The sequence below is a fragment of the Aulonocara sp. 'chitande type north' Nkhata Bay genome, linkage group LG3, assembly GCF_057382095.1.
Source record: "Aulonocara sp. 'chitande type north' Nkhata Bay isolate Kocher_YH1m ecotype deep benthic linkage group LG3, A_spYH_male_GT1.1, whole genome shotgun sequence".
NCBI classification, from domain to species: Eukaryota; Metazoa; Chordata; class Actinopteri; order Cichliformes; family Cichlidae; genus Aulonocara; species Aulonocara sp. 'chitande type north' Nkhata Bay.
The window spans coordinates 2,094,809-2,121,227 of record NC_141346.1 but is presented as its reverse complement, the minus strand read 5'-3'; the positions used below and the strand labels follow the sequence as shown (position 1 = coordinate 2,121,227).

General features: G+C 41.8%; 2 protein-coding genes and 1 long non-coding RNA gene across 4 annotated transcripts in view; 1 reads left to right on the top strand and 2 right to left on the bottom strand.

Annotated features, from left to right (window-relative positions):
• LOC147333447 (E3 ubiquitin-protein ligase TRIM21-like) overlaps window positions 1-26,419 on the top strand; it is a 525,380-nt gene that overhangs the window by 18,904 nt on the left and 480,057 nt on the right. The gene's annotated exons all lie outside the window — the stretch shown is intronic.
• On the bottom strand, window positions 5,234-7,001 carry LOC147333463 (uncharacterized). Of its 2 annotated transcripts, none has more exons than XR_015125522.1 (3): window positions 6,440-7,001; window positions 5,641-6,329; window positions 5,234-5,499 (listed from the first exon to the last, which is right to left on the bottom strand). It is a non-coding gene; the product is annotated as an uncharacterized LOC147333463 (long non-coding RNA). The 2 variants fall into 2 exon arrangements; XR_015125524.1 differs by having other exon boundaries at window positions 5,234-5,871; window positions 5,950-6,329.
• On the bottom strand, window positions 7,261-25,501 carry LOC147333462 (uncharacterized). Its single transcript, XM_086267145.1, has 9 exons — window positions 25,426-25,501; window positions 17,756-17,871; window positions 17,570-17,671; window positions 17,303-17,401; window positions 15,519-15,773; window positions 12,700-12,746; window positions 12,013-12,551; window positions 11,877-11,923; window positions 7,261-9,960 (listed from the first exon to the last, which is right to left on the bottom strand). Exons 2-9 carry the CDS (start codon window positions 17,842-17,844, stop codon window positions 8,571-8,573), a joined length of 2,568 nt encoding a protein of 855 aa, XP_086123271.1. The 5' UTR covers window positions 17,845-17,871; window positions 25,426-25,501; the 3' UTR covers window positions 7,261-8,570.

Sequence of the window (26,419 nt, the reverse complement as noted above, 5' to 3'; positions counted from 1 at the left end):
CATCAGCACTGTAGCCAGGCTGACAAACAGTCAGAGCTCTATTGAGCCAACCATCCCTTTAACGTTAACTACCCATACGGAAAAGAAATAGTAAAAACTTATATGTGATTACTCATGAAAGTGGCCACTTTCGCATTACTTTCATACATTGTTTTAGTAAGTATCCAAAACATACAAGTTTCATTATATAATTTTTCAAGGCATCTTATATCTGTTTTCACTCTTATATGCTTTTCATACAAGTTTCACACAAGACAGATACAAACTTTATAAGATTTATATATATCTTTTCCATATGGGTAGTAATGACTTCATGAACTTCTTCACAAATAAAATTTTTATCATTAGAGAAAAAATTACCAATAATCATCCCACAGATGTAATATTATCTACAGCTACTCTTAGTACCATTGATGTTAAGTTAGACTCTTTTTCTCCAATTGATCTTTCTGAGTTAACTTCAATAATTACTTCCTCCAAACCATCAACGTGTCTTTTAGACCCCATTCCTACAAAACTGCTCAAAGAAGTCCTGCCATTAATTAATTCTTCGATCTTAAATATGATCAACCTATCTCTAATAATCGGCTATGTACCACAGGCCTTCAAGCTGGCTGTAGTTAAACCTTTACTCAAAAAGCATCTCTAGACCCAGCAGTCTAAGCTAATTATAGGCCAATCTCCAACCTTCCTTTCATATCAAAAATCCTTGAAAGAGTAGTTGTCAAACAGCTAACAGATCATCTGCAGAGGTTTATTTGAAGAGTTTCAGTCAGGTTTCAGAGCTCAGCACAGAAACAGCTTTAGTGAAGGTTACAAATGATCTTCTTATGGCCTCTGACAGTGGACTCATCTCTGTGCTTGTCCTGCTAGACCTCAGTGCAGCGTTCGATACTGTTGACCATAATATCCTATTAGAGCGATTAGAACATGCTGTAGGTATTACAGGTACTGCACTGCAGTGATTTGTATCATATCTATCTAATAGACTCCAGTTTGTGCATGTAAATGGAGAGTCCTCTTCACACACTGAGGTTAATTATGGAGTTCCACAGGGTTCAGTGCTAGGACCAATTCTGTTTACATTATACATGCTTCCCTTAGGCAGTATCATTAGAAGACATAGCATACATTTTCACTGCTATGCAGATGACACCCAGCTCTATCTGTCCATGAAGCCAGATAACACACACCAATGAGTTAAACTGCAGGAATGTCTTAAAGACATAAAGACCTGGATGGTCGCTAACTTTCTGCTTCTTAATTCAGATCAAACTGAGGTTATTGTACTCGGCCCTGAAAAGCTTAGAAATATGGTATCTAAGCAGATGCTTACTCTGGATGGCATTACCTTGGCCTCCAGTAACGCTGTGAGGAACCTTGGAGTCATTTTTGACCAGGACATGTCCTTCAACGCACATATTAAACAAATATGTAAGACTGCTTTCTTCCATTTGAGCAAAATCTCTAAAATTAGAAATATCCTGTCTCAGAGTGACGCTGAAAAACTAGTTCATGCATTTATTACTTCCAGGCTGGACGACTGTAATTCATTATTATCAGGAAGTCCAAAAAACTCACTGAAAAGCCTTCAGCTGATCCAAAATGCTGCAGCAAGAGTCCTGACAGGGACTAGAAAGAGAGAGCAGATTTCTCCTGTTTTGGCTTCCCTTCATTGGCTTCCTGTTAAATCCAGAATTGAATTCAAAATCCTGCTCCTCACATACAAGGTCTTAAATAATCAGGCCCCATCTTATCTTAATGACCTTGTAGTACCATATCACCCTATTAGAGCACTTCGCTCTCGCTCTGCAGGCCTACTTGTTGTTCCTAGAGTATTTAAAAGTAGAATGGGAGGCAGAGCCTTCAGTTTTCAGGCCCCTCTTCTGTGGAACCAGCTTCCAGTTTGGATTCGGGAGACAGACACTATCTCTACTTTTAAGATTAGGCTTCAAACTTTCCTTTTTGCTAAAGCATATAGTTAGGGCTGGACCAGGTGACCCTGAATCCTCCCTTAGTTATGCTGCAATAGATGTAGGCTGCCGGGGGATTCCCATGATGCATTGAGTTTTTCCTTTCCAGTCACCTTTCTCACTCACTATGTGTTAACAGACCTCTCTGCATTGAATCATATCTGTTATTAACCTCTGTCTCTCTTCCACAGCATGTCTTTATCCTGTCTTCCTTCTCTCACCCCAACCGGTCGCAGCAGATGGCCCCGCCCCTCCCTGAGCCTGCTTCTGCCGGAGGTTTCTTCCTGTTAAAAGGGAGTTTTTCCTTCCCACTGTCGCCAAAGTGCTTGCTCATAGGGGGTCATATGATTGTTGGGTTTTTCTCTGTATCTATGAAGCGCCTTGAGGCGACTTTTGTTGTGATTTGGCACTATATAAATAAAATTGAATTGAATTGTTGTGAATGCAGGTATGTGACTGTGCCACACTGTTTAGAGAATTTACATTGTTTCATGTACAGCTTTAAAATATATTTCTATATTCCTTTCATTTGGGAAATTTAACATGCAATGTTAATGGTGTTGAAGTTTTTCTATTTTGGTTGTATAAATTTACCACTATACGATCACACTGCAAGTGGAAATGTAATCCTGAGAATAATGGAGGATTCCTGCGAGATTTTGTGCTGATTGCCCACGACATTAAAAAGAGCATTCTAACCATTGCCTTTTTGTTGTGAATGCAGACCAGAGAAGACACTACACAGAGGTCACATACATACATATATATATATATATTTCAAAACTTACATTAACTACTGATTTTATCTACTGTTCTGATTTTATCTGTTTTGATTTTATATACTGTTTTGTTTGTTTGTTTGTTAATTAGTTTGTTTGCTTGTTTTAATCATTGTAAATCATGCTTTTTGTTTGTTTTTGTTTTTAATGTCTCTGTAAAGCACTTTGTTGAATTGTGCTATACAAATAAACTTGCCTTGCCTCCACACTCTGTGCTGACTCCAATGAACGATCAGAGCTGCTGAGCCTGAACCTCTTTACTCGGTTGGAGGCGGCTGAGCCCTCCGTCTGCCACAGCAATGTTTCCAGCATCACTTTATTTTATAGCGGCTGGAAGATTTCTGAAAGTCACCAAAAACAACAAAAGTAGGACTTCCTGCTTCTCACAGAGGACTTCCTGCCAGTTCAGACAAAAAAAATAACCAAAGTATGAACAGCATTTCTTCATGGACATGACCTTTAACCTCTGACCGCTGAAGCTGGCTGACCTTTTCTGCTTCCTTTTCCATCTATTTCAAATTAAAGGCCCTCCTAATAGCTGCTGGACAGTTTTGTATTAACAAGGCTTTTATTGTGAAATACTGATTTTGTCCTTAAGAATATGTGTGGCTTTGACAAATGCTCCGTTCTTTGCTGTGAGAGACAGAGTTTAGTTTCCTGTGAGGTCAGGAAGTGACGTGTGAAACTATGAGGAAGCTGAACTCTGTGGCAGTCTGCCGTGATGTTTGGCTGCACACACTAAACTGAGCTGAAAGAGAGTGTGTGTGTTTTAGTATGCAACAAGAAGTGAAACACACACACAGCAGCTGCTTTCAGCACACACACTCACTTTGTTCACACGAGGACAAAAAACTTTATTTAACTGAGCTTGTGTGACAGGAGAGCGTGAGTTTAAAGCTCTGCACAGAAGAATCACACGAGCAGGTTTCTGTGGAGCTTCACCTGAGACACGAGGAGGGAGGAGACAAGGACACGAGGAGGCGAAGGAGACCCGATGACAAAGCGCTCAGAGTACGTAGCTGCTCTGAGTGGAGGCGGCTTCATGGTGTGATGGTGGATAAAAGGCTGAAACATGCTGAAGGTGGCATTTGACTGCAGGCTGGAAGCATCACACTGCATGACAGCGCTCGTCTCCCTGCTGCACACACGTCTGACTTCTTCTGTGTTTCCAGATTAGAGAGCAACAGGCATGAAGTCATCACCTGTGTGGCCTCGTTTACTAATGTTTGTATGAAAAAGTTCAAACTTCTTGGAGATGTTGGAACAAACACAGTGGTGTGTATGTTTGGAAACACTGGGGGCCAAGCTCAGCGTCTGCTCAGCTCCATCCACATCTTTGCCTTATTTTACACACGACTCCATCAGGTTACAGCTGAACGATGAACGCACTGCTTCCTGCCACAGGCTGCAGATCAGTCAGCGTTCTGATGGCGCCGATCTTTTCACCCAATGACATCTGTCGTCACAGTCACATGACTCCTCTTTGTGTGAATTAAAGTTTTCTATCTGCGTTTTATTTCACACAAACTGTTGTTGTAATGTCATGAAATGTCCACTAGATGTCAGCAGTCATCAGAGTACATCAGCCTTCATGCTCTGAATACACAAACATACATGTGCACTTAAATGAGCTCACGTTATTGATCTGATGGATCGCCTTTGTTTTTATAAGTCAGTGTTACCATGGAAACGACACTAACACACTATCTAAACATACAGTGGATTTATTTGACTTTAGTCTTGAATGGAAACAATAACCTGACATCTTTGATCATCAGAGCGTCACCTGTAACCATGGTTACTGACCTGCAGCCTCACATCACCAAACCCACGAGGACGAAGCAGCTCTGAGCAGCGTCACTGCTGAGAACACCAACATGTGCAGGAAAGCTGTGCTGGCTTTGATTCTCTGCCTGTTTACAGCTTCTGTAGGTGAGTGTTTGCATGAGAAAGATGGAATCATGTGTCCATGCACAGGTACACGTGTCTGTTTCTACACGTGTGCATCATGTCACACCCTTCTAATGCTGGAAGGAAATTAAAACAGCATTTTCTTCACTTCTGTTTTCTATTCTACGTTTTTATTTTTGCATTTCTGTGAAGATTCAAACACTGATTATCTTTCACATGTCAAGTGTTTCTATTACCGTGCGCTCACAGACTTGGAAGGAGCGCTTGCTTGTTTTATACTGGTGTATTTAAGTCTGTGTGCTGAATGACAGACCCTGATTCATGTGCATGAGGAGAAAAAGCTGTGATTCGAGTGTGTTTATATGTGTTGACAGATTCATGTTTAAGCTTTGCCTCAGACTTCAGTGTGCAGGAAAAGGACATGAAAATGAGTGGAAGGAGCATTTTGATGTAAAATATTTGATAGATGAAGGTAAAGTTTGACAGCAGATCGACCAGGGTGCGCACAGGGGGGGGGTTTCATGGGGCCACAGAACCAAAACAAGAGGCAACATTGAACTGTTTCATCCATGAAGTGAATTTATTTGAAGCACAAACAAAGTGAACGAACATTTAACAATCAAACTGAAGATTTCACATCCTGCACATCTTTAAAAAGCACTGACTGACATCACTGTGGACTGAAACGTCTGCATGCACGAGTCCATAGTTACAGAGAAGTCCACCCAAGGAGGACTTTCCTACCAGCTGGGCTGGAAGCTGCGCCTCCTGTCCCCCATTCATGTGGTGGGAACGTCCTCACACTGGGGGGGGGTCGTCCTCGCTCCTGCTGATGTCTGAAAGAGACGAACGTGGAGTAAACACGAGGATGTAACTGAGAACTACAGTAACTTATTACTTTATCTTTTGATTGTTATTCATTAGTGTTAATGAAACTGAGTGCATGGAGTTTAATCACAGGGCAGTGTGAGACACACAGGTCTGAGGGCTGGTCCACTGCGTCCCTCACAGCTCGTGTCCTCCTCCTCCTCTCTGTAGTTCCCTCACGCTCTCCATCTTCATCTTTGCTAACAGGGAACAAACGTCTGTGTGTCTTTCATGTCAGCTGATGTTGTTCCAGCTGTGACGCTGAAAGCTGAGCTCCTGTCTCATGAGCAACAGCTTCATGTTTCATGGTTAAAGTAAAAGGATGAGGTCTGTCTCTGAGCCTGTGCGGACCGGATTTGTTCAATGTTAAAGTCATGACGCTGGATTCCACTGTGACGTCACCAAACCGTACCGCTTACCTTCGTCTTGTCACGTGTTTTCACGTTAGTCGGCTTTAACGATGCGCTTGTGCTCTTTTTTCTCCTTTCTTCTTGTTCCGAAACCCGCGGGCTGAGAGAGCCAGTGTGCAGCGCACTAAAGAGTCCGTGTTAAACACAAACTAGAACACTAGTTCCAGTTTCCGTAAGAAATTAATTCATCATCGCATCTTCAGCCTTCGCGGGACCGAAGATGTCTAAGACATAGAAATGCTTATTATGGGTTCACCTGATGTCATTGAAAAGATGCACATAGGTAACGCGCAGGCCGTCCAGCGCCGAGGTTTATCTTATCACCTCGAGTCTGCGACACTCTCTCCATGTCCTCTCAGATAAGGGCGCGCACATTTCTGCACGATCTTCTAAATTACAAAGAGCGATTCACAAAACAGAAGCTGACCATCACAAACCAAACATGGCTCCACTGAGCGTCAACCTATCACCAGAATTTACTGATAATCTAAAGACTCACATAACTCGTTTTGTCTCATTTTGTCTTAGTTTGAGACATAAGTGCATGATTATAATACTGTGTAGTTAGATGAGACAGAACTGATGCTTCCTCTTAATTATCCTCTTCATTTTCCCGAGCCTCAGCAGTGGAAGCCTGAAATGACATGACAACGATCCCGTGCCGAGGAGCGCTCAGCCACACTGTTAAGTAGCTCCCCAACAAGGCTTGATCAGGTCCAGGTGTGTGATGAACTTCAAGTGTGGCCAGCCAGCTGGCAGGGCCACCCACCCACCAGGCCTGAAGGTGCCTGTCACAGCCACATCCACACACGCAAACACACCTTCCTATACACACACAAGCATGGACACGAGAACAGCAGCACAGTGCAGAAACACATAATATAAAAGGAGTCATAACTGCTCATGGACTGGGTCGCTCAGACCCAGGTCCCTGACATGGACGGAGTTTTGGGCACAGATTACTGATTACTGGCAGATTACAGATTACTGGCTCCTGACTACAGTAGCCGTAATCCATCAAGCGAAGTGGTGCGGCTTCGTAGCTTACCAAAGTCGTACTAAAACATTTTTGACAGATTTTTGAGCGACGTGTACCACATAAAATCGGTTTGCAGGGCTCGCAAAATCGCTAGCCCGACGTCCCGGAGCTAGCGATATCTCCGGTCGGGCGACCAAAATCTATCTCAGCCCTGCCCGTCAGGTTATCATATAGCCCGACGGGCGGGGCTGAGATAGATTTTGGTCGCCCGACCGGAGATATCGCTAGCTCCGGGACGTCGGGCTAGCGATTTTGCGACTTTGTGATCAGCACAACGAGAATTCATACATAAGGCGCACTGGATTATAAAGCGCACTGCTGATTTTTGAGATAATTAAAGGTGTTGGGTCTAAACTCAGACCCTGCTGTATCCAGGACTTATTCCCGTGAAAGAAAAACAAGGCAACAGTGATCGATCGTTTACTTGCAAGGGAGGCCTCGTCGGTATCTCAGCTCATTACGAATGACCCCGACAATGGCCTCCTCTCGCTGCCTTTTATTGGGAAAACAGTTCATCACAGCAAGGCAACGCCCAAATGGTTCTAAGACAAGGCATTGTATGTATATGTGTGAACTTCTGTATGTATGTAAGAATGTGTGTGTGTGTGTGTCCTCCTGCTGGGCAGGAAGCTTACATCAAAAAGACCGTCACAAGGATGTGTCTGCAATAAAAGACTACAGCCCCCCACCAGAACCTCGAGAGGGAGGGGGGGCAGTGGAATTCCTTGCATCACAGAGTTAAAACGATGTAGAGATGGTAAGCATAAAAATGACAACATTTAACAGTTCAGTCTAACAAAAGGATTTTAAGTGCACCTTAAAGTGCAGAAGATACGGTAGTCACTGTTGTTACTGGGAGCAGAAGAGTTATAGCACAAAAACATTTTTGAGTAAACATAAGAGTAACAACCTCTGGGTTTTTATACAAAATTTCACCTGAGCCCTTCATACATTTCAAACTATATTGCAATCCATTCAGGCACTGCCAGTGAAAACTTGTTAATAGCTACATGAAAATACTTGGATTCAGCACTTTAAGATGTGATTTTATGTTGGTAAAAGTGAAAGAGTTTACAATAATCTGACAAGGCAAAAATCAGTAATTATACAGTAAATATATCAGAAAATATCCTGCAGACATTGCCATGAACCAAAAAATAAAAACCCAACAAAAAATTAAATTAAAACTGATAACATCAGAAGTATGCAGGAAAAAAAAAATCAAATTCTAAAACAAAACAAAAAAACATGCAGAAATTTGCAATCACACATTTGGCGAAAGGTTTAAATGAAAATGTTTAAATATAATATTAAAAACTACATGAAACAAATAGATATTGTTAAGAAATACACTATCATGCCATGAAAAAGTTAAAAATTACACATCTATAATTGTTGTGTGTCATAAAATGCTACAAGTCAATAAGAATAAATCGATGAGTAATGCGTTTTTCTTTACTCCTTGAAGAGATTAACAGCTAGGTAGGTACAAATTCAGCGTTTGGACAGCACTGTCCTAGGAGCACTGAGAATGTTATGTTTAGTGACAGTGGCTGTTAGCAAGATCATCTGTATGTGACAGCTCTCCGTTTTATTTCAAACCTAGATGTTTATAGAGAAAGGGATCCTCCTCACGGAGAACCTCAAACATTTCTGAATCACCACCTTTCCTGCTCACAGTGTCAAAAACCCAACTAGCTTTATCTTTTCTGTTTTTCATTGTATTTGCTTTGTCCACTTCATCTATAGTTAACACTTTTTTTTCCAGCAGGTGGTCCAGCAGACTGCTGAGAACAGGTCCTGATATCCTTTCGATGAAGCTCCTCCGTATCTTTTTTGGACCAGCATCCAAAGATTTCACAGTACCAGTTGTTCCTCCAGTAGGCAAAAGACAAACCTCTGTTTCCCAAACACAGGTGGAGCTGCTCTTGTCTCTCAGACACAGGTTAATATCTGTAAAGACTTCCTTTAAGAACACCTGAAATGATGGGAAGTAGCTTTCGAAGAACTCCTCTTGAAAATCAGCTTGTTTTGGTAGAACTTTAATGAGGTCATGTTCAGGATCAGTGGCCAGAGTGTAAGCCTGCTTTGGATGCAGTTTGCAGTCAGAGGTTGTCTCGATGTATATCTCAGTTTTGTCTGACTTCTTCCTGTCACGCCGCATTTTGGGGAACACAACATTACGTGGCAACATGAACACACTGAGGACAGATCTGGGATTACAATCGTTTGGGGGTTTGTAGAAGAGCAGAACCAATGATTGGACTGGGTCGGGAGGAGAGTCTTCATCCTTGACATTACCATAAGCAGAAAACCCTTCGATATTTATAATAGCATGAGTTTTGGTTATCTGGTGAGGGTGGATAAACTCGATGCCCTCAGCTTTCACATGAGCAACCTGCAAGAACTGGCCTCCACCTGTGGAGATGACCTCACAGTGTAGGATATGAAGCTGACACACAGACTGCTGAGGACACGTGATGTCAAACAGAGGTCCTGCAGGCTTCTTGTGGTGTTGGGCCAGCAGCCTTCTGTTCCAAGGGACAGTCCTGTAAACCACATCTCCTTCTCCCTTCATGACAAACATCAGGTTGGTCACACTGCACTGGTACAGGCCTGGACAGGAGCACTGGAACATGTAGGTTTCATCACCAAAATCATCAACACTGATGTTGGGTGTATACTCATGTAACTTCATGGATGGTAAGCTTGCTGCCCGTGTTAAGTTGTTCCTTGGTACGTTGCTCAATAAAGATGAGTGACTTTGAGAGCGAGTCAGGCAGCAGAAAGCTGTGGAGCAGATGTGCAGGTGGGAGCTTGGTGGCAGGGTGCTGCTCACTGAATTAAACTCAGTCCCTACAGGTGTTTCTCCTGTATGATTTTCAACATCTGGATGGGTTTCTGCTTGCCAGGAAGAAGCTCCCAACAGGTTTTCAAGCTTTGCTTCATTGCTGCATTCAGGAGACCCAGTTACCAGTAGACTGTGAGAAAGTGTGGAAACAGACGATTTACTTTGGTATCTGCTGTAGTTCATAGGTTCACAGTTTAATTTAGTAACCTGACTTCTAAGTCTCAAGTTCTTCTCTATTATACTATTAAATTTCAGGCAATCACAAAGTTTGTGAAGAATGTATGTCACCAAATTTAAATCAGACCACATATGGTCCTTTTAGTGTTCAGGTCAGTTACTTTTCGTAAGTTCTGAGGCGATCTGTAGCACCTCCTCTACTGTCTCTGTGGCTGCTGTGCTCCGTCAACATATGGCTAATTACTGACACAACACTATTTGACAGTGAGATAGACCAGGCCGAAGAGAGATAATAATGATCCACCAAGAACACATTATGAAATTTCTTAACCCAGTCTTCCTTAACTGGATGAAAGGACATTTTCTAGGACATCTGCCAGTCAGTGACATTTTTCTTCATCTCACAACAGGACACTGCAAGCAACATGGAATACACAGAGTTTCTGATTTCTCAGACTTTTTATCTAATTTAGTTCTGAGCTCAGATAAAATAATTATTGTGGGTGATTTTAACATCCATGTAGATGCTAAAAATGACAGCCTCAACATGGCATTTAATCTGTTATTAGACTCAATTGGTTTCTCTCAAAATGTAAAAGAACCCACCCACCACTTTAATCACACTCTAGATCTTGTTTTAACATATGGCATCGAACCTGAACATTTAACAGTGTTTCCTGAAAACCCTCTCCTGTCTGATCATTTCCTGATAACATTTACTTTTATAATAATTGATTACACAGCGGTGGAGAGTAGACTTTATCAAAGTAGATGTCTTTCTGAAAGTGCTGTAACTAAGTTTAAGAATATAATCCACCCACTGTTATCATCTCCAATGCCCTGTACCAACACAGAGCAGAGCAGCTATCTGAACGCTACCCCAACAGAGGTCGATTATCTTGTTAATAATTTCACCTCCTCACTACGTACGACTCTGGATACTGTAGCTCCTGTGAAAACTAAGGTCTCTAATCAGAAGTACCTGACTCCGTGGTATAATTCTCAAACACGTACCCTAAAGCAGATGACTCGTAAGCTGGAGAGGAAATGGCGTGTCACAAATTTAGAGGATCATCATTTAGCCTGGAGAAATAGTTTGCTGCTTTATAAGAAAGCCCTCCGCAAAGCCAGAACATCTTACTATTCATCACTGATTGAAGAAAATAAGAACAACCCCAGGTTTCTCTTCAGCTCTGTAGCCAGGCTGACAAAAAGTCAGAGCTCTTTTGAGCCAACCATCCCTTTAACGTTAACTAGTAATGACTTCATGAACTTCTTCACAAATAAAATTTTTATCATTAGAGAAAAAATGACCAATAATCAACCCACAGATGTAATATTATCTACAGCTACTCTTAGTACCATTGATGTTAAGTTAGACTCTTTTTCTCCAATTGATCTTTCTGAGTTAACTTCAATAATTACTTCCTCCAAACCATCAACGTGTCTTTTAGACCCCATTCCTACAAAACTGCTCAAAGAAGTCCTGCCATTAATTAATTCTTCAATCTTAAATGACAAACTTTTGTCTGGTGGTGTGTGTTAGAGGGATCTGAATTAAACTGTAATTAACCAGAAGCAATGTAAACCGTAAAGTGAGTTATCACATAATCTGTTCCATCAGGTTGAGTTTGTTTTTTAGTAATTATGGTCAGCTGGCACACCTTTAGTTTAATGGGAAGAGCAAGCGGACATATGCCGTTTGGCGAATAGTGGCTTGCCTGGGTTTGAGTCGGACCTGTGGCCCTGGTCTTCCCTCTCTCGCTCCCTCTGCTTTTCTGTCAGTCTCTACTGTCCCTATCAAATAAATCCAAAAAAGACCCCCATTCTTTTTTTAAATAACAAATAAAATAATTATAATTTGGTCACCTGTATGAAGGTTTTTCAGCCTCAGTCATTTGTGCTTTTCTGAAATCCTAAAAAGTGGACAGTAAAAAAAAGATTAGTAAATGACTTCACGCAATTGATGGTTTTCTATAACAGGACGAGACTGCTGATACTCAACTGCACACAGGGACACTGAGGAACCAGTATGCCAGACTGCAAACCCAGGATAAAGAGTTTGAGTGAATGTGGTGTTGAAGGTGTGGAGGTGGATCAGAGTGTCAGAGGAGACTCTGTAGAAGGACAGAGTGCCAGCAGGACAGTCCACATACACTGCTGCTCTGTTAGAGACAGAGGAGGAGGAGGAGGAGGAGGGGGAGATGGATGTTAGTCTGTCATTGTGCCAGACATAACGAGGACCATCATCAGAGCAGTACAGACTCCAGGACTGATCATTCCATCCAAACACACAGTCACTGCCTCCTTTCCTTCTGATGCTTCTGTAACTCACTGATATATAAACGTCTCCTCTCCACTCGACCTCCCAGTAACAGCGACCAGTCAGACCATTTCTACACAGCAGCTGTTCACAAACATCAAATCTGTCTGGATGATCAGGATATGACTGAACCTCCTCCACATGTGTCACCTTCCTGTTGTTGTCAGACAGTTGGAGCTTTGTGTTCACTGTGTTTGTGTCGATTGTGAGTTGACAGGAATCTGATGGAGAGAACAAACACAATCCAGCTGCAGTTATTGATCCATCATCTGTTCATTGATTGACACTTTGATGATGACTCCTGACATGATGAAGATGGTTGAATGTGTGCTGCTTTGTTTTCATGAATCCCATTAAAAACACACTTACACTTCCTCAGACCTGGTCTCAACCATCGGACTCCAGCAGGCTCCACCCTGAAAGGAGGAGGGGGGTCAGAGCAGCACAGTCAGTTTCAGTTTATTTGTCATATGCAAGTTAGCACAGGGTCAACATTGCAATGAGATGTGTTTGACGAGCAGCAGTCACTCAGCAGCATGATACAGTAGGAGAAAATAAAATAAAATAATAAAACAATAGAAAACTAGTAAGGAGCAAATATTAGAGAGACGTGGTAAAAGAGAAAAGATGACTAAATATATATGTATCTATAAATATAAATATATGTACACTAGTGATTAAATAAGAAACATGACGGGGGGGCAGATGGGACATTGCACAAGAATGAGCAGCAGAAAATCACAGTATTGCACTTTTAAATATAGATATCAATAAAGTGGAGTGACCAGTTCAGATTATACAGAGTACTTGTGAAGCTGCAGCTTCTGAGTGCTGTGTGTGTGTGTTTAAGTGTTGTGGTTGATGGTAGAAACTGTGTTTAAGTCTTGTAGTCCAAGCAGACAGACTCCTGTAACGTCTGCCAGATGGTAACAAGGAGAACAGCTGATGTGCTGGGTGGCTGTGGTCCTTGATGATGCTGTGTGCTTTACGGAGGCACAGCTGGAGATAAATGTCCTGAATGGCAGGAAGCCTCGTGCCAGTCATGTGCTCTGCTGCCTTCACCCTCTGTAGTGATTTACGGCTGCTGGCAGAGCAGCTTCGTACCAAACTGTGATGCAGCTCATCAGCAAGCTCTCGATTGCACACCTGTAGAAATTTGAGGTGATGTTGGCATTCATGCTAAACTTCCTCAGCCTCCTCAGGAAGTAAAGCCGCTGGCGAGATTTCCTGATAGCAGTGTCTGTGTGAAGCAGTGTCTGTGTGAAGGGTCCAGGAGAAGTCCTCTGTGATGTTGACTCCAAGGAACTTGAAGCTGCTGACCCTTTCGGCCTTGACACTGTTTATGTGGATGGGCTGGTGTTCCCTGACTGGTCGAGAGTCAGGTTATTTTCCAGACACCACTCGTACAGCACCATCACCTCCTCTCTATAGGCCGTCTGATCATTGTCTGTGATGAGGCCTATGATGGTTGTGTCATCCGCAAACTTGATGATGATGTTGGAATCGTGTTTAGCAACACAGTCGTGTGTGAGCAGGGAATATAGGAGGGGGCTAAGCACATAGCCCTGTGGCGAATGTGAAAAAAATCCATGAATCCACATGGTAGGATTTGTAAAGAATTTATTCGTAAATCAGGGTGGAAAATAAGTATTTGGTCAATAACAAAAATACAACTCAATACTTTGTAACATAACCTTTGTTGGCAATAACAGAGGTCAAACGTTTACTATAGGTCTTTACCAGGTTTGCACACACAGTAGCTGGTATTTTGGCCCATTCCTCCATGCAGATCTTCTCGAGAGCAGTGATGTTTTGGGGCTGTCGCCGAGCAACACGGACTTTCAACTCCCGCCACAGATTTTCTATGGGGTTGAGGTCTGGAGACTGGCTAGGCCACTCCAGGACTTTCAAATGCTTCTTACGGAGCCACTCCTTTGTTGCCCGGGCGGTGTGTTTTGGATCATTGTCATGTTGGAAGACCCAGCCTCGTTTCATCTTCAAAGTTCTCACTGATGGAAGGAGGTTTTGGCTCAAAATCTCACGATACATGGCCCCATTCATTCTGTCCTTAACACGGATCAGTCGTCCTGTCCCCTTGGCAGAAAAACAGCCCCATAGCATGATGTTTCCACCCCCATGCTTCACAGTAGGTATGGTGTTCTTGGGATGCAACTCAGTATTCTTCTCCCTCCAAACACGACGAGTTGAGTTTATACCAAAAAGTTCTACTTTGGTTTCATCTGACCACATGACATTCTCCCAATCCTCTGCTGTATCATCCATGTGCTCTCTGGCAAACTTCAGACGGGCCTGGACATGCACTGGCTTCAGCAGCGGAACACGTCTGGCACTGCGGGATTTGATTCCCTGCCGTTGTAGTGTGTTACTGATGGTGACCTTTGTTACTTTGGTCCCAGCTCTCTGCAGGTCATTCACCAGGTCCCCCCGTGTGGTTCTGGGATCTTTGCTCACCGTTCTCATGATCATTTTGACCCCACGGGATGAGATCTTGCGTGGAGCCCCAGATCGAGGGAGATTATCAGTGGTCTTGTATGTCTTCCATTTTCTGATGATTGCTCCCACAGTTGATTTTTTCACACCAAGCTGCTTGCCTATTGTAGATTCACTCTTCCCAGTCTGGTGCAGGTCTACAATACTTTTCCTGGTGTCCTTCGAAAGCTCTTTGGTCTTGGCCATGGCGGAGTTTGGAGTCTGACTGTTTGAGGCTGTGGACAGGTGTCTTTTATACAGATGATGAGTTCAAACAGGTGCCATTCATACAGGTAACGAGTGGGGGACAGAAAAGCTTCTTACAGAAGACGTTACAGGTCTGTGAGAGCCAGAGATTTTCCTTGTTTGAGGTGACCAAATACTTATTTTCCACCCTGATTTACGAATAAATTCTTTACAAATCCTACCATGTGGATTCATGGATTTTTTTTTCACATTCTGTCTCTCACAGTTGAAGTGTACCTCTGGTGCAAATTACTGACCTCTGTCATCATTTTAGGTGGGGGAACTTGCACAATCGGTGGCTGACTAAATACTTTTTTGCCCCACTGTATATTTATAATATACTATAACTTCTTTAATTATATGCATAATTTATCTATTTTGTACATTTTATACTTGGGAGCAGTTAACACTTAACACATGAATGTCACATTCACAACTTAGTTATAACTCACGTTTCTGTAGCAAAGGACGGTACAGAGTCCATGGACCGAGCACTTGGAAGAGGCAGAAGCAGAGGCCAAGCACTTGGAAGAGGCCGAGCACTTGGAAGAGGCCGAGCACTTGGAAGAGGCCGAGCACTTGGAAGAGGCAGAAGCAGAGGCCAAGCACTTCCCAGGAACAGATCACTTCCCATGGATCCAGACTCTGTTTCAGAAAAGTCCTTCCTTCTAAGAGGAGAGGAAGACCACAAGGAACTCTCTCCGGCTCTGACAGAGAGAAAAATACATCTGTTAGTCATTTTCCACTGAAGCTTTTCTCTACTCCCCTCCCTGATCCTGGCTCTGTTAGAACTATCCTCCTGTTAAAATGTAGTTTTTCCTTCCCACTGTCACCAGGTGCTGCTCATAGTGGATCACCTGATTGTTGTTGTCTCTCTAATATTGTACATTTTATCTTACAGTAGAAAGTCAGTTGATTTTTGTTGTGAGCATATTTTAATCTTTTGATTAGAATCTAAACTCAACCTGTCATTCAATAAAATGTTTTCAATGGAAATAAATTTTGTTTATATTATTTAACTATTAAATGTTTTAATAAAAAATAAATGATAAATATTTTTTTCAGGGGTCTGTACATTAGTTTGGAAAGAAATAACTCGTGTACTTGCTCCACTGTCTGTGTTACACCCTTTCTGTCTGTGTAACCTAATAAAAGGATCATTTACAACCAGAGCAGCTTTTAACATGAGGTGGTGTCATCACAAATGTAACCAGGATTCTGCCTCTCAGCGAGTCTTGTTTTGTTGTTTTGGATTCATCATGTAAGAGTCAGAGGTTTTTGACCGACCACGTTGCATACATATTTCTCAGAGTTCCTTCCTCAAAGAGCAAAATAGCATAAATCAAGCATTCAGTCAATGGAACTTGGAAACGTCTCTGGACTTAACTAAAGGAAGTCCAGTACATGCAGTGTACTGCTTGTGTCAAAGCCTAAAGCAAAAGATGTTGTGTTGTGTGTAAATAAATGTGTCTTCAATTAAATCTTATACTTTATTATTTCAGGGCAAGCAATGAATTGAAAAACAAATTATTGGGAACTGCTAATGAATTTCTGGTGCTGATAATTGGATTGGTTCAAGCATCAAAGGTAACTAATCCTACTGAACAGCTCGTTAAGTAGAACGCACGTCCAACAGGCAGCATGAACGATTATTTCATTTTTATTGACTGGAGTGGATTTTAATGGTGGACAAATGGGGAGAAGATTGTTGGGGATGGTTTCTCCTCTTTGGTCTTTAGACAAGATGTTCGGTTCTTATGACAAGCTTTGATTCCTTTGTGTTTAAAGACAAATCCCCTGATTGTGAACCGGTTTGATAAACAGCTGGTATTTAATTTCTTTAGAAACTGTCTTGTGATTTTATTTCCTGGTAGAAAACGGTCTTCTTGGCACTAAAGACAGACAGCAGCTTACTGTTGTTTTCTATGAAACTCAAACTGATCTATAATCTATAATAAAATATATATAATATAATCTATAATCTAAGAAGTAATTACTGATGGTTGAGTTTTGAGTATAAGTGATTTCTATGCTTAACTGAGTTTACCGCTAACTTCCTCCACAGCATGACTGATGCAGAAACCATGAGCACGAGCATCACTTCCTGTTTGCTGAAGTGGATTTTCAGTTGTTTTAAAGAGACAGTTTAAATGGACTGAGGGAACGACGTGTTTGCAGTTTATATCCAACAACATCAAGCAGTTTAATCAAAGAGTTCATGTTACTAACAGCTCACCTCTCTGCAGGTTTGACATTTCCTCTTAAGCTGGTGCTACGACTGGAGGTGAAGTCAGAAAAATACCTGTGTAGAGGTTCAACAGATCTCTTGTAGAAACTGTTAGAGAAGAAAAACGTGTTTTTCATTTGCAGCCACAGAAGCTGATGAAGACTCAGAATCCCTTCGTTGTTCCAAAAATAAACTTGTTTGCAGGCTGAGCATGAGCAAAAGGAAGAACAGAGCGCCACCCAGAGGTAAACGGTTTTTTACACGGTAACAGCTCACCTCTCTGCAGCAGACTCAGGCTGGAATTCACATTCAATGGAGAAATGTTTAGACCCATCACTCTGTAAGGACACAGAGCTGGGTGGAGGTCCAGGCTGGTTCCTGTGAATAATGATGGAGCAGTGATGTGAGTGCTGAGCTGTGACATGGAGAAGAGTCATGGACAGTTAGAGATGGTCATCTCACCTCTGAGCTTTGGTCTGGCTCTCATGTTCCCCACACAGAGTGCTTTTAGAGGGAGGGGCTCCCTCCTCTCTGTCCTCACACTGATCCATGCTGCTCAGCTCACACACACTTTCTACCTGCAGAGGAAACACAAATCATTCATGTGCACATGAGAGCTGCAGAGGTGTGTTGGACTAACATCCATGTGAGACGCAGCTTTCATCAGCAAGCTGCAGTTTAGCAGAGGCACTGAAACACAGCAGTGATTGTGTCTAAGCAGACAAACATAGATGCAGTGAAGCTGCTGTTTGTCTGAGTGTAAGTGGACTGTAACGATGGTGTTTAAAGTCAAAGGCTGCACAGGTTCAAACGTGCACTACAGACGCACACAACATATTCAGATAACTTCATTAATTATATTTAACAAACTGAATTCTAAGTAACCTGCAGCCTGAGACACAATAAAAGACGAGTGTGGCTCTGCCTATCAGCTGTAACAGCGTCCTACATGAAACCAAACTACTATACTGAGCTGGACGTACCAGGAGCTGAAAAGAGGAAACGTACAAACTAACCATTGCTGTGGAAAAGGACCCACAGCCACTGGTTTATCCTCATCACACAAACACAAGCCAAATATGGATTTACACTGCATGAGTCAAAGTCACTGTTATGGAGATGCTCAACAATCGTAGCACAAACACTCCATAAAGGAGCGTCTGTGCGGTGCACTCTGTGGTGAAACATGCAACTACTAATACTTCAGGTCAGCAGCAGCAGACACACGGGCGACAACAACAGGTAACAACAGAAGCATCAGCAAGAATCTTTCCATCGGTCCAAGAACAAAGTGTCCACCTGCCTCCATCTACACACTGTCCTGCATGCTGCACCACAAACTCCACCCTGTGCTGAGAGCTGAAAGTCTTCTGTTATTTTTCTACAGATCATCACCATGCAGTTTATTTTCATATGTGATGAATAAAGAACTTTTCTAGTTAAATGTCAGCTGTTAGTTGAACATAACTGCAGCATGAATAGGTTCTATCAGACAGAGCAGACAGTTCATCAGAGTTTAATCACCTGACTCAGGCTAACATTAAAGTTAGAGCTGAGACCATCACTCAGGTCTGATTTGTATCTACTTTGTTCTTATTGCTCAAATACATCTATTCAACTGTTCATACGTAAATATATTATACGACCGTGAGGACAAAATTGAGGTATTTAGAAATATGAAAACTCTAATCGAGAAATAAACTGTTTTAAACCAGTTTTTGTTGTCATGACAGCAGATGGTCTGTCTTGGAGTCTTAGATCTCAATCAGACTTAAAGGATAAGAAAGTGATTCTACTGAAATATCATCTGTAAGCATCAGAGTGATGCACAGACAGATGTTTAATGTGTTACAGCCGCTCTGATGAGCCTCCTCTGTGAGCAGCTGCTGTCCTCATAAACCAAACGGTCCTCTTACTGTGACGTTACAGCTCTGTGTTTCTACACTGGTTAACCGTCTGCTGGAGGAAACAGTCTGAGTCACATGACTGTCTGTGGTGGAAACATCACTTCCTGTTGGAGTGGAAATCAGACGTTTACGTGTTTAATCTGCGTCTAAACTCCACCTGTGCTAAATAATAATCTATCAAACCAGCTGTGACCTCTCTGTGAGTCTGAGTATAGAGCAGGGGTGTCAAGCTCAGATACACAGTGGGCCAAAATTCAAAACTGGAACAAAGTCACGGGCTAACAGTAATATTTATTGAAAAAAATATCTTCCTCTAGATATAAGAATGAATCTTTTCTTATGGACTCAAGCAAGTTTTGCTGAAAAACTGAATATGGAACAAGCAAAGCTTAATACTAAACAATATATATATTAGCTGTATAATACCAGCAGGCCAGCTCGGCCTCGTTGGTCCAGCTGTGAGTCCGTTACCGTGAACTATGGAGCGGCAGATTTGTGCTGAACTAAGCTGCACACAGCTGATGTTAGCCAGGAGAACATTACAGATTGTTAACATTACCTCAACACGGAGCTTCACACGGAGACGATCAGCATCAGTCAGAGACACCAAGTTCAGGAAGTGAAACAGGAAGGAAACAGCCAGAGAGGCGTTTGACAAAGCTGCTGTTAGAACAGATGTTACCATCATGTTAACAGACCCTGCAGCATCACGTGGCACAAACAGCAGTGTGCACATTTACACATGTGGAACAGGAAGGTCATTAATACCTGTCTCTGTGAACACCTGTCTGAACAGGAGCTGCACTCATGAAGCTCCAAGTAAGACTGAGTTTAAGACAGAAACTTAAAGACCAAATATTCAACTTCCTGATCCAGGATTCAAAGAGGATCAGCAGAGTTGAGGTGTTGGAGGATTGGATGTTCCAAACACAGCTGCAGTCAGAGAAACAGATGCAGAGACAGACGAACATCATGTGCTGAAGATCAAACTCTGTACAGACACAGGAGACAGCAGCACCGACTGAGATGCTTTCAATGACCACGTTCATGTTAAACACAGTTAGCAAAAGAAAATGAAAAAGAGAGAGAAAAACTTAAATAAATTCCTGATTCTTACAAATTTACTTTAATAAGCCCCGCACTCCCGTACCGGGGGCAAAAGGGAGGAGATCACGTTTGATCGGTTATAACACGTCAGAAATATAAGTCCTGACAGAAATAAAAGAATAGTTACGTAAATGCCCAAAAGTCCATAAACAAACGAAACCGAACCAGAAATTCTCCAGACTTCATGTAACCGGCTAAAGAAAGTTAGCTTCCAGAGCTATCACCGATTCCAAACACCAAGTTTCACCGCACTCCGACTACAATTCACTGAAATAGCTGCAAAAGAAAACAACAAAAACACACAGCGGCACAAATGTGCTAAGACAGAAACTGGCTTACGGTCCCGATTTCCTGTTATTTTTGCCGATAGCATCATGATTATCAGCAGCTACCACGGCTGACTAGCTGCATCAGAGCCACATCCATCAACAACCGCCATTATCTGGTCGTTAAGTGATGACGTGACGAATCCTACTTCCGGGCCTAAAGTAGTCTGCGTTTAATATGGCTTTTGTGTTGTTAACATGTTTAATGTTATGTATTTTCTTCTATTTGATCTCAAAAAGCTCCTAAAACAGTCAGTGATCACTGTTGACCTCCCTCGGCTTTTATTACCGCTAATCATTTATTTAAGCTCAGTTTTTAAAACCTTAGGATGTAACTACAGCCCAGCCCATGCAGCAGTATATGAATGACTAACCTCGTATTGTGGATGGATTATCTCAGTTGTTCTCCTGGCTGAAGTTTGGTCCTTTTACAGCATCCTGCCATGCGATTACATTTGTTCCTGACCACCGAGAACACTCACCTTAACTTTTATCGAGTGGAAAAAAAGTTAGCTTGTTTATATTATGCTAACATAGCTGTGTCGCTAGCGGTCACCTAGCACATCATTATATACCAGCTAGCCAAACTTCAGTAACCCTACAAACGTCACTGCTGTTTAGTTTTCTGTCTTCATTTATGCTGGAAGTGATAGCAGAGCTGTATGTTTGAATTTGTTTCCAAAACCCCGCAGTCAGGACATGCTATATTGTATTTAGATAGAAGCTAGCGAGCTAACTCCCTGCTAACTTCTAACTCCGTTAAATGTCATAAATTCCGTTTTCATGGATGCCTGGATGTTAAACTCAATTGTTACACCTGGTAGAGCAGAACGCTGATCATTTTATTAAAGATGAAAGACTTTAGACAGTTTTTAACTCTCAGTAATGCCACAGTGATCGTTTGATATATGGACCTGCAGCAGAGTTTAGGCCCAGACACGGCTAGTGACGTCAGACTGAACAACCGGATAGAGATTGAAAATGTGACGTCATTCAGGGGTAAAAGCGCAAAGGATTCTGGGAACAAGTGGCAAGCGGTACATGTGCAAGCAGGCTTTCACATGAAAACAGTCACACAGCGATAAAAAGACACACAAAGAATGGCAAGAAGCTGTTGTATTATTAACTGCAATAGCCGCATGACAGCCACGGGAAGCCGACGGATAAAGAGATTGGTTTTTATCGGATTACGTCGTGGAAGAGAAATTGTTTAACCCATGTTTCCGAAGTAACAAAGATCTGACAGATAGTGTTAGAGGACTTACTAAACAGATGTATGTCACTTGTCAGCATTAAAAAGTGAAATTAAATATTTAATAATTTTTTTTAAAAAAACAGCTGATTTGTCCCTTCATGGTGCTAATGCTAACAACCTAAATGTTATTAATATTAATTATTTGCTATAAAATCATTGTTTATCAATTGCTGTTGATAAATCAAATTAAGTGTTAGTACAGCAAGAATATGCTGAAATAATTTTCTCAGTAAGTCATTCTTGTAACTTAGTTACAAAGTTAAAATTAGTAAATTGTCAAAATTATAATTTCATGTTGAACAAGTACTATATGGACGCTAAAAACTTATATGGCTAAAATCACATGGTCCTGTGGCATGATACTCATGATACCATCCATCTTCAACTACAGTGTGTTTGAGGTCATGGTTTCATATGAAGCTAACAGGGCTGGCACTCTCCACCAGTATGAGTGGGGCTTTAAATTGTTCTGCCAATCAAGTTCATCTGGCATCATCCATGACTTGTTGCTGTATCAAGGGAGATCAACATTTTTCAATGCTCCCCTCAGTGAAAAAGAACAGAAGCTACCTCCAAGGGGCCAAAGAGGTAAAAAACACTATGCAAACCCATAAAAGAACCTCAGCTCCTCACAAGTTTCAACTTGGTCCAGAACTTGCACACCTCCTCTGTTGTCAGGTGCATTGGTACTGTATGACCAAACTGACCTTTTTCAAGGTCTGATTGCAATGAAATGGTTTGACAACAAATGTGTCAACCTCTTAACCAATGCCTGTGGGTTCATGCCTCTTTCATCGGTCAAACGGTGGAGCAAAGAGTCCAATGCAAAGATCACCGTCCCATGCCCATCACTCATCCATGTATATAATTAGCATATTGGAGGAATTAAGCTCTCTGATATGATATTACACCTGTATAAGACAAGTTATAAGTTACAAGTTAAGGAGATGGCATATCCCACTGTTCGGACACATCCTTGAATCGAATACCTGGTCTACAAGAGGGACTGTGCCCTACTGGACCAGAAACCGATGGCTCTCACAAGGTTTCCACCTGGCTGTGTCTGAACCAAGTTAACAAGCCAGCATCTAGAGTTGGACAACCATGATCCAGCTCTCCAAGACCACAGAAGAGATGCTACACACTAAGACCCCAAAGACCAAAACCACAAGCAGATGTGCTTGATTTGCACTGTTTTTTGCTGTTTTTTAAAACAAAAATGATTTGGCACAGTAGCATTCAACCAGAAGTGGCCTGAATGTGAGTGTTTTGTGCTGCAGCACATTTTTCACATTTGCAGATGAAAAAACGATGTATTTTGTTGTTTGATATTATACTGTCCTTTGATGGAATGAAAACAGCAATGTTCACTGGCATGCTGCTAGAAATAAACTGTGTCCGATGCCCTGGATAGGTTTTGTTATTCATTTAATTTTAATTTGGAACTTTATTAAATTTTTTCAACTGTATTATCTAATGTACTTGTATTTGCGTGACATCTCAAGTGACATCTCAACTGTTTGGTACAGATCAATATTTTAAAAACTACAGGGTCTATTGAAAACAATGATTGTGGTTATTACTCACCCAAATCAATAAGAAATGAAAAAAGAAAATTACACTGCTTTTTTTCTTGGTGAGGACATCAAAGCGCTAAGAAACCTGGCCTTGATCACAACGTTTTAGCTAATTATAGGCCTATTTCCAAGCTGCCTTTAGTTTCCAAGGTTTTAGAGAAAATTGTTTTTAGTCAACTGAAAGATTTTCTAGATGATAACGGCATCTTTGAGGTTTTTCAGTCAGGTTTTAAAACCCTTCCTAGCAATGAATCTGCATTATTAAGGGTTTTTAATGACATCCTTCTGGGATGTGAGTCTGGTAACCATGTTGTTCTGGTCTTGCTTAACCTAACTGCTGCCTTTGACACCGTAGACCACAATATTCTAATTTCTCAATTAAGTGATGTAGTGGGTATTGGTGGCACTGCCAAATTCATTTGCCACTGAAGCAGAAGGATGGCATCTCCATCAAACCTCTCATGACATGTCTAGATGACATTAAAGCTTGGTTGGCTCTAAACTTTTTAAATTTTAATGAAAAGAAAACAGAAGTGTTGGTGTTTGGACCCAGTGGTCCCTGCGAGTCCTCCTCTGTAGATTTGGGACCCCCAGAAGTTTATTTTAAACCTGTTGTTCCTGACCTTGGTTTTAAGTTGGAGAACCAAATCACAGCAGTGGTGAAGTCCAGTTTTTATCATTTAAGGCGACTGGCAAATCTTTTCTTTCAAAGCAGCACGTTGAAACAGTGATCCATGCTTTTATTTCTTCCCGCCTGCACTACTGTAACGCACTTTATGTGGGGGTGAGTCAGTCATTGCTCTCACGTCTGCAGCTGGTTCAAAATGCTGCTGCACAACTCCTAACAGGAACTTGTAAAAGAGAGCATATAACCCCCGTGCTGGCCTCCCTGCACTGGCTGCCTGTGTCTTCAGTTCATTTTAAAATCCGTGCCGTTTGTCTTTAAATGCTTTCACAGTCTTGCCCCGCTGTAGCTCTCTGAGCTTCTTCATCTCCACACACCGTGTCAGTCTCAGGTCAGCTGACCAGCTGCTCCTGGAGGTACCGAGATCCAGGAGGATTTTATTTTTCCTTTCGTTTGGCTTTTATTTATACCTTATGTAATTTTATTGGGGTTTTTTTGGATTTCACAAGGAAGTCAAACAAAATGCAGTAATTTGCAAAACATGCTGCTAAACACAGCAGTACTACAAATTATTCCACCTGCTGAAAAGTGGATCTAATGTGGGCGGACTCACACTTAGCAAATAACCCTGTGATGTGAGAATGTAATCAAACTGTTGATCAGAGGCAAAGTAATTTAAAGTTTATGATGCTATCGTCTAATGTTAGCTGACATGATGTTAGCTTGTAAACTTGTGTTGTCTGGGTCTCATGTCTCATGGGATCTGATGATAATAACTAACTGACAAGGAGAATGAAGAGACTGAGAAAGAAGGAACTAGGAAGAGAAAATGAAAACAAAAATTTGAAATGATCAAATATTGTGTCAACAGATGCTGGTGATTTTAAAAATTCAAGTAATTTAAAGTTTTATCCTATTTGTTGTTGTTTTTTTTCATATTCTTCTATCTGAAAGAGGTTATTAATAAAACAGGTTCTCTTTCTGAACATGCTCTCTACAGCGTATCACGTCCAAAATGGCGGATGTCAAGTACAAAACCTGGACAGAAACAATCAGCAAGAATTTTAGCATCAGTCCAAAATAAAACTGTCCAACTACAGACTTTTAAAATCCAACTAAACTATGAACAGAGATCTTTTACAAATAGGCTATTGATCTGATGACAGTGGTAACAAAAACGTACACATCCGCGCACACAGACAAAATGGCGGGAGAGCGTTTAACGGTCGGCCTCATGAGTCCGTTACCGTGAACTATGGAGCGGCAGATTTGTGCTGGAACTGAGCTGCACACAGCTGATGTTAGCCAGGAAACATTACACACTGCTTACGTTACCTTCGCACGGAGACGATCAGCATCAGGCACAAACACCAAGTTCAGAAAAGAGGAACTTTGAGCAGGAAGGAAAGAGTCAGAGCGGCGTTTGAGGACACGTTTACAACCACGAACATCAGAAACTATGTGTGCTGCATTCAAGTGCAACTTGGAAACTCACTAATCTCTGTCATGTTGTCCAAAGATGATTCATTTCTGCTGGTTTTCCTGTTTGAAACACAAACACGTGTCAGCACTTTGTTGTTCTTCACCCTGCAGCATTTGAATATTTCAGGAGTAAACTGATCATAAATTCATGAAGTCATGACTGAAAGTGCAGACTGAGAGTGGATCACATGACGTTGAAGGTGTGTCATGTGACATGTTCAGTATCGTCACACATTGTCCCTGATATCATAGCTGCTCAAACACTGATGATTATATTTGAAGAATTATTCCTGATGGCAGCAAAGTTTGAATGGAGCTCTCTGTCTGTGCTGATTTGTCGCCCTCTGGAGGTCAAAGCACAAACTGCATGATGTCACTGTAACCACCACAGTGACAGGAAGTGTTTTTAAATGATGAAACATGTCAGTGATGCTGATAGTGTGTTCATCACAGACGCTCAGGAATCAAAGTGAAAGCAGAGAAACTGGAATGAATCAGGTGTTGTAGAAGATGGAGAAACAGGGTGGAGAGAGGATGCTGCTCCTTCTTTGAGATCAAACATGTCGTGTTGTTCACGTGCTGTCAGCGTGACGCACAGAAACCATGGAAACAAAGTGTGAGTGAAATCAGTCCAAAGTAACAGAGTGAAGAGCAGCAGATGAAGCACAGAGGACACAAAAGGAAGGAAAGAAGGAGACAAGGTCCATCTGTGTCCTTTCAAACAAGCTTCAGCGTCCAGGACTGAAACATGAATCCACTGAGAAACTGAGCGCTCCACCATCTGCTCCAAATACACTGACTCCAGTCTTTGATATCCAGTCTATGCTCTGGGCTCCTGCAGCCTCTC